Source organism: Phyllopteryx taeniolatus, chromosome 11 (assembly GCF_024500385.1).
Source record: "Phyllopteryx taeniolatus isolate TA_2022b chromosome 11, UOR_Ptae_1.2, whole genome shotgun sequence".
NCBI lineage: Eukaryota > Metazoa > Chordata > Actinopteri > Syngnathiformes > Syngnathidae > Phyllopteryx > Phyllopteryx taeniolatus.
Genome location: NC_084512.1, coordinates 22,909,835 through 22,928,540, shown reverse-complemented (window position 1 = coordinate 22,928,540; position 18,706 = coordinate 22,909,835). Strand labels below are relative to the sequence as shown.

Here is an 18,706-nt window from a genome sequence, read left to right as displayed (position 1 = left end):
TAATTAATCATGTCACGGTAGCGAGTTTAAAAGTCGCCAAGACTTTACACCATCTTGAGCGGCGAAAAAGAAGCATAAAAAAAAGGGAAAAAAGTGCCGTAGTCCACTTTGTGGACGTTGTGCCCGGCTTACTGCGTTTCGGAGGGGGTTCCGCCAGCCCAGTCGTGTCGTGTCGTTACTTTCCGGCATTGGCCAACTTTTAACTTGGGCTAAGTGTGGATGCGGGGCGGAGGAGGGGAGGAGAAAGGGAGGCTGGGCCAGCCAGCGGAATGCTACGTGTCTCGGAGGCCCTTTTTAAAGCCCCCCTCGTCGCCTTCGGTTTTCGGATGAAAAAGAAAAAAAGTTAACGACGACCGACTCCAGCACTATCCCCAGGCCCCGTGTGCGAAGCGCAGCGAGCACGGTGTCCAGCAGTCCCATCGGCGGTGTCGCCCTCATCGGAAATGTCCGGAGTGAAGAAGCTTCGTACGGTAAGAACAAGAGCGAGTCAGCCTCAAGTTGTCATCCAATTCGCCGCGGAGGTTTGATAAAAAAAAAACACGTCGACGTGATTTTAAAGCGGTATAACTTCAACGTTTGTATTCACCCAATGTCAACTTCATTAGGTACACCTGCAGAACCAAACGAGATCCAGTACAAGAGCTTTGATGATGATGATGACTCCATTCAGAGATGTACTGTGTCAATTTAACAGTATGTTCATTATTGTGGCTATAGTGGGCGATTAGAACCGTATATAAGTTTGATACAGCGTTATACACTGCTAAAGAAACACAACCACAATAATGAACAATTGTTAAATCACAATTGAACCATTAAGTCTAAATACAGTATATAAATATACAACTCTTGCATTGGCTCTCATTACATTGCCCAAGTGTACTCTATGGAACTAGTCAGTGTAAATTCCCAGCCAAAGACAGTGCCACAAAAAAAAAGGCCTTTACTCTGTTCCAAGTGCATTACAGTCATATTTTATTGAACACCGTCATCGTCTGTACTACTGTACTACCAGGTGTGATGTCGAGCGCCCATGTCGACTGAATAGGCTAGTTGTTGTAGCCATGAATTCTTGTCAATATGCCCTATTCATAAGGTGGGATGAGAAAGAGGCCACTGTTGAACGCGCGAGGGCATCAGATGCTGCTCAGGACGGAGCCAGAGAACACGCAGAAGACGAGGAGCGAAATATGACTTCTTTTGGTTATATGGTCAAGCACAAGGAGAAACAGATTCACCTATCACTCACTCTCTTGATGACGCATAAAAAGTTATTCTGAAATCAGTGGACATTTATGGCCGTAGATGACCACGGGACGTTATTGGGACGTTAGCAGTACTGCATATCTCAACATGGGCAAAGAAAACCATTAACCATTTTACAGATAAACAAGTTTTCAACTTTACTATTAGTTTTTCATTTGATTGTTTTATATTTATGGCCTGGAAGTTTCTTTCTTAACAAATTCATTCTGAAACATTGTATTTTGGGACCCTCGTAAACCGAGCACACCGCACAGCAAGAGAAACATAAGTAGATACATGAACAGTGATAACAAGGCATGATTTAATTATTTGTCAAGATACCCCCCTTTTTATTAGCGTAACTCGACAGGAATATATAATTATGATTTTCAAAGATCCAGTAACGCCGTCAGTCTGCTCAGGTGATGGAACTATGGAGCACCTTGAGACGCTACATAGAGCGCCACAGTCAAGGGGTCAGTAGTGTAGTACAGTACAGGATTTAGGGAGGTGGAGGTAAGAGTGGTAAAGAGTTGATACAAGAAGGCGACTTCTGGACCCGAATGCTGCCACATCATTGCTGGCTTTGCAGGCAGCACACTGGGCACATTGTACAGTGCGTCTACCCACCTCCGCCACCACCACCATTCCTTCCATCGCCTCTCACCCTCAACACCTCCCCTTTGCATGTCAATACAGCCCCTTTCATAAGGCATCCTGGTCTGTTGCAATTTTCAAAGCTGCTGGAAAGTAGAAAAAGGGTTAGACTATTGCAACAATGTTGTCCAACCAATGCAACGCAACCTTGGGATGGGCCCGTTGCACACGTGTGCAGGGAGAAGACAAACCCAAAGTATCAATTTGACCATGATGAATTTCTGACTGGATATCCAAGAGGGGAAGATATGACATGAGTCAGAGTGAACTAGTTCACATGAGCTCCTGTTTAAGACTTTGATGAGTTGTTTTCCGTAAGTATTGGGGAGGGGGAAAAAAAATCATTTGCCTAATGTCTCAGGAATGACATGTTTAAGTCAAATCCCTTCTCTTTTAAACATACATAATTCAACTGCCAAGTGCCGATACTTCAGGGCTAAACACTGAGTGTCTGCGGATAAATTAAATGATAACATTCATAAAAAACAATAAAACCTAAAGACTTTTCAAAAACGGCCCAAAACATTCAACCCACAATTGCGTGACACCATTTATTGCATCATTTTTATTTCATGAATTTAAATAGCCAACGGAGAGACTTAAAAAATTAAAAAAGGTTCCCCACCCATGTTAAGAATTCAAGCTACGCAGAAATTATGTTTCATTTTATGGGATTTGCTCGCCTCACACTCTAATGCTCTCTTGTATTTTAATGGCTTGTTCTACTACTGTATGTACTACTCTACTGTGTACACCGTAGAAACCAAAGATACATAAGGGGACAATGACGGGCATCAACCAATGTAAAGCCACATTATGTAAACAGAATTATGACAATGTCAAGAGGCTGGAGCAGGACATGATAATTTGCAGAGTCGTTCATAGGCGTCAATGTACTCATGCCTGTCTGTCGAGGTCATTGCATCGAATAGTTGAGCTTTTTAGCCTGAAGATTAGATGTTATCAAAGTATCAAAAGACATGAGATGCCACAGTCAAATCGCACAGTTCTATCTTTAAAAAGAAGTGAACAACTTGAGCTGACTCTTCAATGTCATCTCTTGTCTTCCATTACAGAATCTCAGCAGGTCTACCAATGTGGTCTACCAGGCCCACCATGTCAGCCGGAGCAAGAGGGGGCAGGTTGTGGGCACCAGGGGCGGGTTCAGAGGGTGCACCATCTGGCTTACAGGTAAATCACACCATAGGCTATAGATTTTATTTTTATTTTTTTTAAATGAACAATAGGCAACAATACTTCTGGTGAAAGTGATTGCGCACTGCGGACTTGAACTGAAAAAACGATGCCAATAACTTGTTGTGTTTGGGGTTGCGCAGGCAGGTCCTTCGCAAAGAGTCTAGTTTTTTTTCTAGTTACTAAAAAAATTCAAATTATCCAGCGGAACCTGTGGGTGAGGAGGAAAAATCGAGTGCATGTTGTAAATAGTGGTACAGTAGGACTATGTATAAAATGTTTGGTTGCATTGTCTTTGAGTAATTTAGTAAAACATAATGGCTAGCTTGCTAGCTAACGTCAGTTCTAAAGCACGCTATCAATTTTACCGTCGAAAGAGCACGTCTCTGCCATTAATCCAAGCAAGAGAAAAGTCACTTAGGTAGCCAGTCCCTCATGTTAACTACTGTATGTCTGAATTTCCACCATTTATATTTTTGAATCAACTCACCAATTGACAAATTACAGCTGGCGTTCCATGTTACTTGGAAGCTATTTCCCTCATGGAGCAGGAGAGGAGGTGGGGAGGAAACAGGGAAGTGGCGGTAAAACAGGCCAAAATGTGAGTGTCGTAGTAGGTCTTAAATCGAGATGTAAACATGTCTGTAGAGGTAGCCGCTCTGCAATTTTCGCAGGTGAGGCATTCCAGAGTACTGGGTCCCGAATAGAGAATGCTCTAGAGCGTGCTGACTTCTTTTTAGCTCTCGGAGTCACCAAGAGACCAGCAACAACGTGTCACGTCATGATGAAAAGTTCTACAGGAAAACATAACATCCAAGCTTTAACAACTACCGGCATTGAGGAACTGTTATTTGACATTCCTTATTCCTCCTACCAGGTTTGTCCGGGGCAGGAAAAACTACCATCAGTTTTGCCCTGGAAGAGTTCTTGGTGTCCCATGCCATCCCTTGCTACTCCCTGGACGGCGACAACATTCGTCACGGCCTGAACAAGAATTTGGGCTTTTCCACCGAGGACCGCGAGGAAAACATCCGTCGCATCGCTGAGGTGGCCCGACTGTTTGCGGACGCCGGACTCGTTTGCATCACAAGTTTCATCTCCCCCTTTGCCAAGGTCAGCATATGTTGGATTACCATTTCCTCCAATATCAGATTCCTCTCTAATAAACACCATGCCCAACTAATCACCATGAGCACGGTCAAGGTGAATAAATGAACACCTGACCTTTTTTTGGCCCTCCAGGCTCCAATCTAGTATTTTCCCACATAGGTGCATAGTTTACTCGAGAAAAAAACCTCACAGAACACCACCAAACTAAAATGTCATCAAAAGTGGATACACAGGTTAATTATGTGCCTTCTATCATCTAGTGGAAGACCATTAAAATGTTCTTTCAGTCACGACCTAGTTCAGTAGATAAATACTCCTAGCAACTATATGTGACATCAGGTACCATTTCCTCAAATATTTACTTACGTTAAATTGTGGTCCACTTGAATAGATAAACACCACACCCACAAATAGACAATCTTTTTTCACTTCAGGCTCTAATTATTTATATTAACTATGACAACTGGTACTCTCTGCAGCCGATTGGCTCATTTAGTGGCAGGGGGTGCCAGTAAACGAGCCAATCCGCTATATCATCGACGTACACATTTGAGTTTTTTAATGTAACATTAGCAGCATTTTGTTTAGCATATGCCTGGTCATTTTTCCCACAGGATCGTAACGAGGCCAGGAAAATCCACGCAAGCGCCGGGCTCCCGTTTTTCGAGGTGTTTATCCACGCGCCCTTGGAGGTGTGTGAAAGCAGAGACGTAAAAGGACTCTACAAGAAGGCTCGAGCTGGCGAGATTAAAGGTTCCGTTCGACAGTGTTTAACTGCTAACGCTTTACATGTCCCCACCCTGTTCTCAATCCTCATTCAAGATGAATAATGGAGTGCCTCCAGTGTTGTAACAGCATTTGTTTTTCCACTATTTTATTGGCAGGCTTCACAGGGATCGATTCTGACTACGAGCGCCCGGAGGCATCGGAGCTGGTGCTGAAAACCGGAGAGCTCTCTGTGAATGAGTGCCTCCAACAAGTGCTGGAGATGCTCCGCGAGCAGGTGGGTGTGACAAGTATTCATGCAGCATCATTCGTCACAGTACAATTACATGGCTATATCTTTTTTAGCGTGTTTGACTGTTAATAGAACAGCCATAGCACAACACTTTGACAAATATGCTTAAGGTTGAATTTGTGTCATGTAAAACTGTGTGGGCAAATATCCTGCTTCTGGCCCTGATACACGCACAAAGCAAGCGATAAAGACTAAGCAACTTACAAATGGGTGTATTGCTAAATAAACCTCCAAGGCTACGTCAGCTGGCATGCGTCACAGGATACTTTCCAAGAAGCTGTTGCCACATATCTGCCGTGGTTATGTGGCTATCTGTGAAATTAGACATCATAACTGCAAGTCATAAGGTCACATGTGAATGTATCAATGTGGAGATTTATGTTTCTGTTTGAAAATGAGTTCATGAGAAAAAAAACGATGTTTGCAGCTGATTTTGCTGCTGACCTGTGGGGTATCTGAATTATAACTCATTGCTTGGTAGCTTCATACATTCATTCATCATTCATCTTCCATTCCGCTTATCCTCACTAGGCGTGCTGGAGCCTATCTCCGGGCAAGAGGCGGGGTACACCCTAAACTGGTCGCCAGCCAATCGCAGTGTACATATAAACAAACAACCATTCGCACTCACATTCATACCTACGGGCAATTTAGAGTCCTCAGTTAACCTACCCTGCATGTTTTTGGGATGTGGGAGGAAACCGGAGTACCCGGAGAAAACCCAGGCAGGCACGGGGAGAACATGCAAACTCCTCACAGGCGGGGCCGGGATCTGAACCCCGGTCCTCAGAACTGTGAGGCGGATATGCTAACCAGTCGGCCACCGTGCCGCCACCTTCATATATATGCATTTTTTTCAGAATTTAAAACAGTTTCCAAGTGTCTTCATAACTGATCTGTCATGTCTGTCACATGATTTCGTTTGGTCAAAATTCCTTATGAAGCTGAAGAACCCTATTTTTTTTTTTGTGCAAGGTGGTTGAATTGTCCCATGGTGGAAAATGTTGATTCATAAAGAAACCTCTTCATGTAGAGAGACACCTGCTGGTCATTTGTAGAATCAGGTTTTGACATTATCTTTTAGAATGGTGTTCACAAATCATCCTACTATATAATACTCAGCAAAAGTTAAGAATATTCAACTTTGGGTGAAATTTGAGCATGAACCTAAAATGCACTATAACCATCACAGGCGACATTAGTTTGTCCTTCTCTCGCAAGGAGCTGAATGGGTGTTTGATCTGAAAATTTCCAAAGACGTCCACTCGTATGGCTTTCAGTGACTCTTCCAGTCACTCGCTATCTCTGTTGCAAGCTGCTGATGACATCAAGCTTTAGTGGCCACTTCCCTGGAGAACGTCCTGTTTGACGCCTTGCAAGGGCAATTTACTGTTGATCAATAGTTGGGTATCATCCTGGTGACAAAATGTGAACATTGTGATGAAGACGACTATTCAAATACCAGCTCTAACTGAACCAAGAAATGTTTTAGTCAATTCATGGATAAAAGACTTTCAGCTGCTTGTTAGAGCACAGCAACGTCAGCAAAAAGTACTGAAACATTCAACAGTTGGAAATTTGCATTCAAATGTTTAGAGAAGGTAAAATTAAGTTGTACTGTAAGGCTTATAGTGCATTTTAGGTGCAGACCCAAAGTGGCTCTCGGGCGACATAAAAAATTAGACCAGGCAGGGGACTGGTTTGATCGGCAGTACAAGTAGCCATGGTGACGAACTCTGCTCTAAAGAGAGCTATCTGAATGGACTCTTTTTATTTTTTGTGTTGTATTTTGAAAAGAAAATGTGATCATACTACTCTGTTCAATACCTCATAAAATGTTCGAACTTTTATTCCTGTCCTTGCGTGTAGAACATTGTGCCGGGGGAGATCATGGAGGAGGTGAATGAACTATTTGTTCCAGAGAATAGGCTGAATCTCGCCGTGGCCGACGCAAGCACGCTGCCTACCATCAGCATCACCAAGGTAACCCGTCTCTCCGGTCTCTATTGTCCTTATTTATCACGGCGCACAGCAGATGGACACAGGGTTATGATAGAAGGCATGTTTTGAGGGCACCTGAAGCATTCGCCGCTACTCAAACTAAGGCTACGTTTACATAAGGTTCAGACTTCAGTACATTCCCTCCCGGAACGTCACGTTCTGATGGGGTCTGTCACGTTTCCCACACTCTGTCAAGCCTTTCTACGGATGAAACTTGGATGCCAGGAAGCTTTGGAACACGTTTGTGGCCACGGGAGACTGGAATGAAGTTCATCTGACGGTACCAGAGTCGCTGTCAGGGTGGGGGGCACATACTGCCGCTCAAGAAATGTCTAATTATTTTACTTTTTACTGCCTTTTCTCACGTTTCTGGGTGTTGTTGATTTATGGCTTTTGCTTTGCATAGTAGAGTTTCAAGTGTCACTTACGGATGTAGCGCCAAACTGTATTGACTGACATTGGTTTTCTGGAGTGTTCCTGAGCCCACGTGGTGATATCCTTTACACATTGATGTCGGTTTTTGACGCAGTGCCACCTGAGGGATCGAAGGGCACGGCCAATCAATGTTGTTTTTTTTGCCTTGCCGCTTACATGCAGTGATTTCTCCAGATTCTCTGAACCTTTTGATGATATTATGGACCGTAGATGATGAAATCCCTAAATTCCTTGCAATTGTACGTTGAGGAACACTGTCCTTCAACTGTTCGGCTATTTTCTCACGCACTTGTTCACAAAGAGGTGAACCTCGCCCCATCTTTGCTTGTGAATGACTGAGCGATTCAGGGAAGCTCCTTTTCTACCCAATCATGGCACCCACCTGTTCCCAATGAGCCCGTTCACCTGTGGGATGTTCCAAACAGGTGTTTGATGAGCATTCCTCAACTTTCTCCGTCTTTTTTGCCACCTGTCCCAGCTTTTGGGAACGTGTTGCAGCTATAACATTCCAAGTTCATGATTATTTGCTAAAAACAATCAACTTTATCAGTTTGAACATTGTATCATATCTTGTCTTTGTAGTGTATTCAATTAAATATAGGTTGAACAATTTGCAAATTGTTGAATTCTGTTTTTATTTATGTTTAACACAACGTCCCAACTTCATTGGAATTGGGGTTGTATGTGATGTTATGGTTATAATATGTTTTTTGTTTTTTGTTTTTTTTTACTCTTTGACGACAGTTGGACTTGCAGTGGGTGCAGGTTTTGGCCGAGGGCTGGGCCAGTCCTCTGAAGGGCTTCATGAGAGAGCGAGAGTTCCTCCAGGTCTTGCACTTTGGCAACCTCTTGGATGGTAAGAGTCCACACTGTCACATCCTCTCTAGTCCTATCCTGCTGGGACATTACCTGTGGAAAGAGCTTTGAGCATTTATCATTTGCATTTATTCACATCCTTGATATCCAGTTTTAAGGTCCATGTGCTACAACCTTGTGCAAATTAATTGGATCAGCAGGCAATTGTTTGTGTTTTTGTATGTCTCTCGACGTATCAAAAATATCTCATGACTATCTGTATTCATGCCTCTGGTGCGTTTTTTTGTCAGATATGGCAAGACAAACGCTTACATGTTACAAAACCGGCATAGTTTTGTGACTGACGAGATATTACATCATCCCTCCTGGTATTGCATCATCCACCGCTCACTACTATTCACCTGCCGCTGAAATATAAAAATTGGACCGCGGAACAATGGTGAAAGATCATATTTAGTGACGAAAGTCACTTTTTTTGTCCAAGGTCAACGCAGTCAGCACGTTCCAAGATCAGACTGAGAGACCCTAAAGGAATGTCACATCAATCAGTCCGTAAAAGACGATGTTCTGGGGCTGTTTCATTTACCATGGAGTCAGTCCACTGCATCCAGTTGAAGGAATGATGCGTTCTGAGCAGTATTTAGAAGTTATAGAGAAAGGAGTATAGCCGGAAATGAGGAATAGGTTTCCTGCTGGCTCAGGAATATTTCAACAGGATCTCGCCCCCTGCCACACGTCTAAAATTGGGACTACCTTTTTCAAAGATAATGGGATAACCTGCCAGATGTCAATCCAGTAGAACATCTGTGGTCAATTATCAAGGAGCGACTACAGCACTAACACCAAATTCATTGAGGCCACAATTCAGCTGTGGCACAGGGACCCCAAGATCAAATTTGCTCAATTATATGCTATATGTTTTTATAGGAATGTGTTTTTTTTTCCACAGCTGCCTTCCACTACTCTGTGACATTTCTGAACACGAGTAGGAAAACAACTAGTAGCATGCGTACTAGTAGCACTCAGTTGTCAACCAGTGCACAGTTTTGGTTTACTATTATAATGTACCGTAGTTGTCCGACTAGTATGCCAAGGTTTTCCTACCAGTGAGGACAAAGAGCATACTAGTACATGGACCTTAAGCTGGGTATCAAGGATATCAAATAAATGGTCAAATGGCTTTCCATTAAGCTGTTTGTAGACAATACAGTGCACTAGTACAATGAATGTGTCTTACTTGTAACTTTGTTTTCCACTCTTGTATGACCAGTAGGAGAACCACATGTAACTAATTAACTAACTGTGTACTACTAGTGACGCGCTAGATGTTAAATAGAATAATCTTATGTCCCTAGTAGGATTAATGGCCTTACATAAAGCTTTACGGAAAAGCCCTTTGAGCATTTATTCAGCATCATTGATATCCAACCGAAGGTCCATGTACTAGTATGCTGTTTGTCCTCACGAGTAAGACAATTCAGCGCACTAATAGAATGACTAGGGCACACTAGTAGTATTTGTATTTATTATTTTTTCAATTGAACCTTTATGTATTAAGGTAAGGCAATTGAGAACAGATTCTATTGTGCAATGCCGACCTGGCTGGAGACAGCAGCGTAAAACAAGGCAAAATACAAATAAAAACATATACTATAAAACAAATTGTATAAGGTGATGGATACAAAATTGTACGAAAAAATATACATACAGTTCTAGTATTATTATTATTATTATTATTATTATTATTAATGCAATGACAAATAACCAGACAAAATCTCCAATCAAAATACATCACAGCTCCCTTCACATTGGTACATCACATACAGAATGACTGTGTCTTACTAGTAACGTTTTTTCCACTACTGTATGACATCTCTGCGTCCTATATATCAAGGATATTGAATATATGTTCGAGTGGCATTAAATAATGACCTCCGATCGGAATTCATGAACCAGAAGTACATTGCGCTTCGCCTGACCCATTGAGATCACTTCGTCCGTTTCCATCTCAGGTGGCGCCATCAACATGTCCGTCCCCATCGTCCTGCCCGTCAGCACCGAGACCAAGCAAGAGCTGGACGGCTGTGCGGCCATCGCGCTGGAGTACGGGGGCTCCCGGGTGGCCATTCTGCGGAACCCGGAGTTCTATGAACACCGCAAGGAGGAACGTTGTGCGCGACAGTGGGGAACCACGTATCCGCAACACCCTTACATCAAGGTGTCATCTCTTAAGAGATATTGTTATTGATATTTTGCATACGTATACACAGTTCCGTCTTTTTCCACAACTCCACATTTCCAATGGAAAAAATCCAATTGAAATGAATGGAGACATGTTCCAAATTGAACTCATACATGTGGCAAAATCCCCTGAGTGAAGATACATTTGAGTAAGCCTGTTTTCTGATCAGGGCTGAAAAGTTGATTAAGATATTCAAGCAAAAGAAGAAATAACATTGATGTACAGATTTTATAGAAGTTTTTTGTGTGTACATTTTTGCCACAAAGGTGTCCAAAGGGTAATAAACATGGGCACAAGGGTTGAAACAAACTGACATATCCAACTTCCGTGCAGATGGTTATGGAGGGAGGTGACTGGCTGGCTGGTGGTGACCTGGAGCTGCTCGAGCCCATTAAATGGAACGACGGACTGGACCAGTACCGCTTTACTCCGCGGGAGCTCAAACAAAAATTCAAAGACATGAAAGCAGGTAGAATAGAATAATACAACATGCCACTTGTGGCAAGAGCAAATAAATCAACTTTGAGGCATTTTTGATTGTGCCATTTGTCTTTCAGAAGAACATAGCAAACGTGCAGATTAGAATATAAAGTGGTAAAGTTCGACCCGCATGGTGGTGTTTGTAATATGGAATCGTCAGCTTTGACTGTTTAAGATGTTTCCGGTGCAAGCATGATTGGTTAAGAACAAATCCACGCACGAGCACACTCTGGAAAGCCGATTAAGCATTTATTCGATAACCTTGATGTCCAGCTTAAAGGTCCATGCACTAGTACGCTGTTTATCCTTACTAGTAAGGAAATTCCGCGCACTAGTAGGATATCAACTCCAATAAATGCCCATAAGGCTTCATAGCAAGCCGTTGGAGCATTTGTTTTCAAAATTCTACTGGTACGCCGATCGATGAATAAAAACTAGTGCGATGCAAATAATTGCTCAAAATCCAGCTGTGGTCCATGTACTAGTATGCTCTCTCTTCACTAGTAATACAACTTGGCATACCAGTAGGACAACTGCATGTTACTAGTGAGGTAAAACTGTGCACTAGTTGACGTCTGCGTGCCTAGTACTACTAGTGCATCACTCGATGTTTACTCATAGAATTTTATCATGTAATGTTCCAATTAGAGGTCATTATCTAAAGCTGTTTTAGCATTTATATGAAATCCTTAATACAAGTAAACTACTATGCTGCACAAGTTACACGAGACCCAACGAGTAGGGATGTATCACACGTGGACCATACTAATGGCCCCAAAAGCACAATTCTAGTTTTGCCTTACGTTGTAACGTTTAGTTGTCCCAGTAGTAGGCCAAGGTTTTGCAGAAAAGTCAAACAGTAGTGCAAGTCATTCGACTGTTCTACTTAAAAGGGAGGAAAAACAGCGTACCAGCACATGGAACTTCAGCTCGGACATCAAGCATATGGAATAAATGCTCAAATGGCTTGTTTTGTCTTCCCCCAGATGCAGTATTTGCATTTCAGCTGCGCAACCCGGTCCACAACGGCCACGCTCTGCTGATGCAGGACACCAAGCGGCGGCTCCTGGAGCGCGGCTACAAGAACCCGGTCCTCCTGCTGCACCCGCTCGGCGGCTGGACCAAAGACGACGACGTGCCCCTGGACTGGCGCATGAAGCAGCACGCCGCCGTGTTGGAGGAGGGCATCCTGGATCCGGCCAGCACCGTTGTGGCCATCTTCCCCTCGCCCATGATGTACGCCGGACCCACAGAGGCAAGGAAATGTCATTTCACTGAGGAAGCAAAAGTAGTCAACTTAATTCATGCAAGTTAAATTTGGTATCAGGAAAAATAAAGCAAATCCCAGAAAGGAAAAAGCAAAACCTCAATTTGTTATTTTCATTTGCATTTTCCATAAATGAATAGGGGGAAATCGATTAAACATGATTTTTGTGAGAGAAAAAAAATCAGGAATTTTATTATAAGGCCAAATGACCCAGGCCTCCTCCAAAGATGTGACTGAATTTGAACTTCTCCATTAGGTGCAGTGGCACTGCAGGGCCCGCATGGTCGCAGGGGCCAACTTCTACATCGTCGGCCGGGACCCCGCGGGCATGCCCCACCCGCAGACCAAGAAGGACCTTTATGAACCCACGCACGGTGGCAAAGTGCTCACCATGGCGCCGGGCCTCACCTCGGTTGAGATCATCCCCTTCAGGGTTGCTGCATACAACAAGTCCAAGAAGGCCATGGACTTTTTTGACCCAGAGCGGTGAGCTAAGAAAATACCTGCCTTTGGAAAGCCGTTCAAGCATTTATTTGATACCCTTTAGACCCAGATTTTGGTCCATGTACAAGTACAGTTTGTGTCCTCACGAGTAGGACACCTTTGGCATACTAGTAAGATAACTACGTTACTGGTGAGGTAAACTGCACTAGTTGACAACCGTGTACTACTTGTACTACTGGTGACTAGGGGTTGCGCAACTTCAGATTTCTTTCAAACTAATGTGATGAAAGTCCAGTCGACTAGTCGCCAATGACATCAGTGATATTTCCTCAGTACAAACTATAATTGTTTCTTTAAATCACAAGGAGAAGGGAATGCCAGAGAAAACAAATCCTGTGTTGGCCTCTGGGACAGCCGGGTACAACTTGACCATATGGGGAACCCTGTCCTGGTTCTGGGCTCACCACAGCGGCGCCTTCGGCATGTTTTGCAAATAATCACAGACCTCTTTGTGTGCAGAGAAATAATCCCCCACTCTCCTTCCACTTTGATAGTGTGGTCCGAAAAGTTATTCAAAACCCTGCTAGAGCCTGGCTTTTCCCCCTTTACTGGTTCTCCCTCACTTTCCAAAGCTGCACATTCAGAAATAAAAGACAATTTAAACCAATTAAGGTGAAAGACTAATTTCATTTGGGGTCTGCTGACTGACTCCTCAAGCCAAAAACATGTAATTAGCTACGAGTTGAGGTCACTGTGGAGTAGTGAAGTCAACAAGTCAACTAGTCTGTACAACGCCTACCAGTGATGTAAAATTCTACTACTTTAGTTCAAGTCTACCGCGTCACTACTAAGCAATAGTACAGTCTGTTCTCTTCAATTTATAGCATTTCTCTTGGCTGCCCTTCTTCCATGTGGTTGTTAGATATTATTGTCCAATCAGATTTCAGCCTCCATGTGTTGCCATGTCAATCTAAACTGCCCAGGGCCTTCAGAAGCAGTAGTGCTGATCGATGTAACTTAACTATTAGCAATGTGACTGTTTCTTCAACCAGTCAGATTTCAATTTCACCTCACAGGTGTTTTTCACCCACAATCACATCAGCATTTTGCTGTCCTCCGATTTGTTGGTCAGAGCAAAACTTGTTAAAGTCAACTTCATCTCGCAAAATACATTCACAGGGAGGTCGTACTTTTAATAATCAGCATCTTTGGTGTTTATGACATGTACTTTATTCAAATGTTTGATGTTTTTGTCATGTTATTATATAAATATTGCATCTGAACTGCTCCAGATGATGTACATGGCACAGATAGGTGCATGCTGTTTCAGTGTGTTTTTGTATTTTAGTGTCTGTGCACATGATGGGCCACCCTGTGGTTCTAACAAATATTGCGTTGTGTCCTGTTGACTAGATCTTATGTTTTTATTTTATTTTGTGGGCCGAATCGTATGTGTCCTCAATTTCAGTCGTTGTTTTTCTTAGCCTGAAAGCGGACGCATGATACGTGTATGGATTGACTTTGCTTCTGTACCACGTTGTTTTTGCAGACGTCATATCTCCTCTCCAATCTCGCCGTGACCTGACCTTGCCCCTCTCCCCCTCCGTGTTTCTCTTCCTGTTAGTCATGCCGACTTCGAGTTCATCTCCGGAACCAAGATGAGAAATTTGGCACGCAGCGGAGAGAACCCACCGGACGGCTTCATGGCCCCCAAGGCCTGGAAGGTGCTGGTGGACTACTACAACTCCCTGCAAAAGGACAAGTAACCAGTACGACGCTGCTCTACTTCTGCAAGACAATGAGGATTATTATCAGTTAGTTAGCTGTGCTGAATTTGTAGGGCCAGTATAATAAGTAAAGTGGCATTCTAACTCATGTGGGTGCTGGGGAACCTTTTACCAAATCAAAGTACTTCTAAGTAGTTCACGCACATTCCTTTGAAACTTGTCTGATTTATCATTCCATTGTGCAATTGCACTCCCTTGCCAATTTATTACGCTTCAGTCCAACTCCTTTTGAGATGAAATATTTGGAACTGGTTCAGTACACACAGATGATTATACAGTCTACCTTATAAATTGGCAACTGGACATGAATGCGTATCAACATGCCATGTATTTTTACACAGCAGAAGTCACATAAGAATCTATTTTAACTATGAGCACCATATCATGTATTATTTGAAGGATACATGGGTAAACTTCATGTAATGATTCCACATTTGAATGCATTTTAAGACTTGTTTCTTTCTATTAACTTAATGAAATGCCATCACTACCTAAAGTGCCTAAAGTTTATATTACATGAGCTCTAATGTCATACAGTACAGCATACATACAAGTTGAAAGTGCCTTTGCCCGAAAAATGCCAACGTTGCGTATAGACCTTTTCGCCATGATGTCCATAATTTACATTTCAACAGGTAAGTTGATTCAAAAAATAGACGTGGGAATTCAGTTAACATGATCATTTGTGGACTGTCATCAACTATCAGGGTAGCCATTGTTTTGCTAAATTACTCAAAGACAACCCAACCGAACATTTTATTCGTACCTGTGAGAAAATATCTTCAAAAAATCTGATTATGGAGGTTTGGTTCCCGGTTGGTCCCTTTAGAAGTGGTTAATCCTTGCAATCTTCTCGGTACAATTATTTAGGACACCCACTCGATTATCCTCTTCAGCCACAGGTTCTGCTGGATGCTTCTTTTTTTTTTAAATTTATTTATTTTTATTTTTTTTTCAGTAAATGGAAAATAAAACAACCATTTGGGAGCTATTTGGCAGTGCAACCCCAACAAGTTTTGGTCATTGTTCCGGTTGAAGTCATCAGCAGTCACTCGCTTTTCTGCCACCTGGAAGTACCCTGCCGCCCATTGTTTACAAACATGAAAAGGTCTATACAAGTACTAAAAATAACTCCGGGGATGCATGTGTTGCTGTGAAATTTGGCATGCAAACGCTTGGAATATGAGGATGAAGATATGAATGTAAGATGCAGTAATAAATAAACTTATTTGTTATTATGAATTGTTCTTTCCTACACAGTCTTTTGTGGATTCTACATATAAATGTCATGGATTGGAATACATTACTGTATTTGGTATCAGTTGGTATTTTGGTTGACTCCTGTGTGGGGAAAAAAAAAAAAAAAAAAAGTAGAAGCACAACGTCGCCCTCTGTTGGCTTAAATTGCTACAGGCACAACTCAAAATACTGATCAATTAAACCAACAGGAGGTCCTCGGTTTACGACGTGATTACGAACGGCGCACGGCGTAAGAATATGTTGTCGCACTGCAAATAAGGCGTCATTAATGGCATTGAAGTGTTTTTAATACAAATATTGACTGTACATATGACTAGTGATACTGTCGCGTTCCGATTTACGTACGGTTCTCTGTCGTCTGACCCTGTTTCGCTTTTGGAGGCAGCATAGTGAGCTCGTGGTGAGACTTTCTGCATCACAGTTCTGAGATTCAGGGTCCGAATCTTCACTCGCCCTAAGCTGTGTGGAGTTTGCATGTCGTCATTTGAAAATACTTACATATAAGCAGCATAGCTTCGACATTTACTAAATTGTTTAGGTTGAGTAATTTCAATATTTTAAGAGTGAATGTATTTTTTTTATTTTTTTTTAGAATTCAAATTAAAACAACAAACTTTCATTTTTTAAGTTTGTTTTTTAAATGTAAAAAAAAAAGCAGAATAAAGTTTCTCACATGATTGTCTTTTACTTAACATTGTTAATGAATTAGAATGCTACAAGATTTCATACTTTTTTATATTAAATGTGTATTGAATGCTAAAGATAAAATTTTCAAAAATACATGCCACTTTATCCTATGTTTAAAAAAAGCTCTATATAATAGTTTCTATATACTATACATATGTTTTGCTTTATTGTTAGATTTCTTTTTGAATTAATCTGTTATGTATTGCTTTAACCTACACTACCCAAACACATGCATTTCCTATCTCGGCATCATTAAAGGATTATCTTGTATCATGCAATTTAAAAATATGTTTACGTATCACACTAATACGAATAACTTTTTGCTTTGTGACTGATAACACCAAACGCGTGTTTGACCTTGAGCAGTGATTGTCAAAGAGCTCCCTCTAGTTGTATGCAGAAGAAGCACTACCTGAGTACAGTTCAGTTGTATTTAACTTTAGTTTAAAAATATTTATACTTAATCAATTATGAAGTAATTTTTTTTCATGTATCCATAAAGTTACGGTGTCTTACAATTATATTAAATATACTTTTTGGGAATCAAACCTCTGTCTCATTTTGGATGAACAATCATGTCGGTGGTACTTGGACAGCTACTGTAACTATTTCCTTTCGTGGAAAAAGTTTGCACAGCCCTTTTCTACACCGATAATGCTTCCTTTGCCATTCTGGTATCGTAATAGGTTAAAGAGCTACTGTCAAGTAATACTTATGAGGTGTTTGGATACATTTGTATGACTGATGATTAATTCAGCTAGTATTTAAGCCGTGTGCCGGGCTTAAAGCAGGATGAGCGTACTCGTGACGAGCGCAACCATCTTCTCCTGCAAGAAGCAGATTTTTAATTAGCCTTACATGGGATCAGATCATTTAATCTGTGATGTTCCAGGTAACCCAATTTTCAAATGTGCTGAGCTGCACTGCCTGGGACTTAATAAAATCCCCCAACTATGGCGCAGCCGACATGTCGTGATGCAAAGGAACGACAAGGACAGCTGTTGGAGTAAATCTCTCTGAATGTGGGGCGCACTTCCTGGGGGTTTGGATTCTTGAGTGTAACCTAATTCAATCCACATTCATGCTGTTCAACGTGCGTAGTGATGATCACGATGACTCTTAAATAAGCCATATTGACAGTTGTAAAATATGGTGTGCATATTGTGATGCCTTCATTGTTCCAGAGGAAGGCTTTGTCCAGATGTAATTAGTTATTTATTCCGCCACATTGATTATGGATTCTCCATGCGCTTCTGATCGATCATCATCAAATGCTTATTTGGGTGACTGAAGATAGGAAATTTGAGATTACATTTAGATCCAGCCCTCCATGTAATTATTTGAACACACTGAAGCTCGTGGAATATAAATACCCTGGTATCTGGAGATACGAGTGACCCGACTTCCGAGTTTTTTGAGATAGGAGCTGTGGTTTGGCCCATTTTTCCCTTTGATTTGCGAGCAAAAATTTGAGATGCGGGTGCTCGATGGTGGCAGTGAACTCGTCTCACTTCACAACAAGCAGCAATTTGGCAGACAGTGACTCATTCTTCATAAAGAGGCTTCAAGCTGTTTAAGGAGCTGCAATGAATTAAACACGTTGCACAAACTGTTTAATTATTTACATTCTATGTAATTATGTTAGTACTACTGATTATTATAAAGTACAATTATAAAGTGCTAATTTCCTTGTTTAAAACACGTTACAAATTTTTTTTTTTTTGGGGTGTTGTAATGGATTTATGGCGTTTCCATTAATTTCTATGGGAAAATGTTATTTTAGATACAGCTGTTTTAAGTTACGAGCATGGGCAGGGAAAGAATTAGACTCATATCTCAAGGCAGCACTGTATTTAAAAATCAGAAGAACATGCTTGTAATATATAATACTACACATTTGTTGCATCACTGAAATGGCCCCTTATCCATCAATTTTCTATAGTCTACATTATGGAAAATGGATGGATGGATGGTTTATCTGGGGGATTTACATCTTGATTTATATGCCAATGATGACCTCTTCTGGATACTTCTTGGATATTTTTTTTCTCCTGAAATTGTGG

General features: G+C 41.7%; 1 protein-coding gene across 3 annotated transcripts; it reads left to right on the top strand.

The window, feature by feature from the left end:
• Positions 1-210: 210 nt before the first annotated feature.
• LOC133486223 (bifunctional 3'-phosphoadenosine 5'-phosphosulfate synthase 2-like) lies at positions 211-15,938 on the top strand. Of its 3 annotated transcripts, XM_061791055.1 has the most exons (13): positions 212-470; positions 2,979-3,093; positions 3,974-4,209; positions 4,821-4,959; positions 5,091-5,209; positions 7,094-7,207; positions 8,405-8,516; positions 10,489-10,694; positions 11,052-11,187; positions 12,185-12,453; positions 12,722-12,951; positions 14,534-14,678; positions 15,655-15,938. In XM_061791055.1, the coding sequence occupies exons 1-12, from the start codon at positions 444-446 to the stop codon at positions 14,673-14,675; spliced, it is 1,845 nt and encodes a 614-aa protein (XP_061647039.1). In that variant the 5' UTR covers positions 212-443; the 3' UTR covers positions 14,676-14,678; positions 15,655-15,938. The 3 variants fall into 3 exon arrangements, with proteins under 3 accessions (XP_061647040.1, XP_061647039.1, XP_061647038.1); XM_061791056.1 differs by lacking the exon at positions 15,655-15,938 and having other exon boundaries at positions 211-470; positions 14,459-14,597; XM_061791054.1 differs by having other exon boundaries at positions 14,534-15,938.
• Positions 15,939-18,706: the final 2,768 nt, after the last annotated feature.

Coding starts and splice junctions, on each gene's coding strand:
- LOC133486223 (XM_061791055.1), top strand. CDS start 444: ATGTCCGGAGTGAAGAAGCTTCGTACG. Junction 7,208..8,404: donor CTACCATCAGCATCACCAAG/GTAACCCGTCTC, acceptor CTTTGACGACAG/TTGGACTTGCAGTGGGTGCA. Junction 8,517..10,488: donor CTTTGGCAACCTCTTGGATG/GTAAGAGTCCAC, acceptor TTTCCATCTCAG/GTGGCGCCATCAACATGTCC.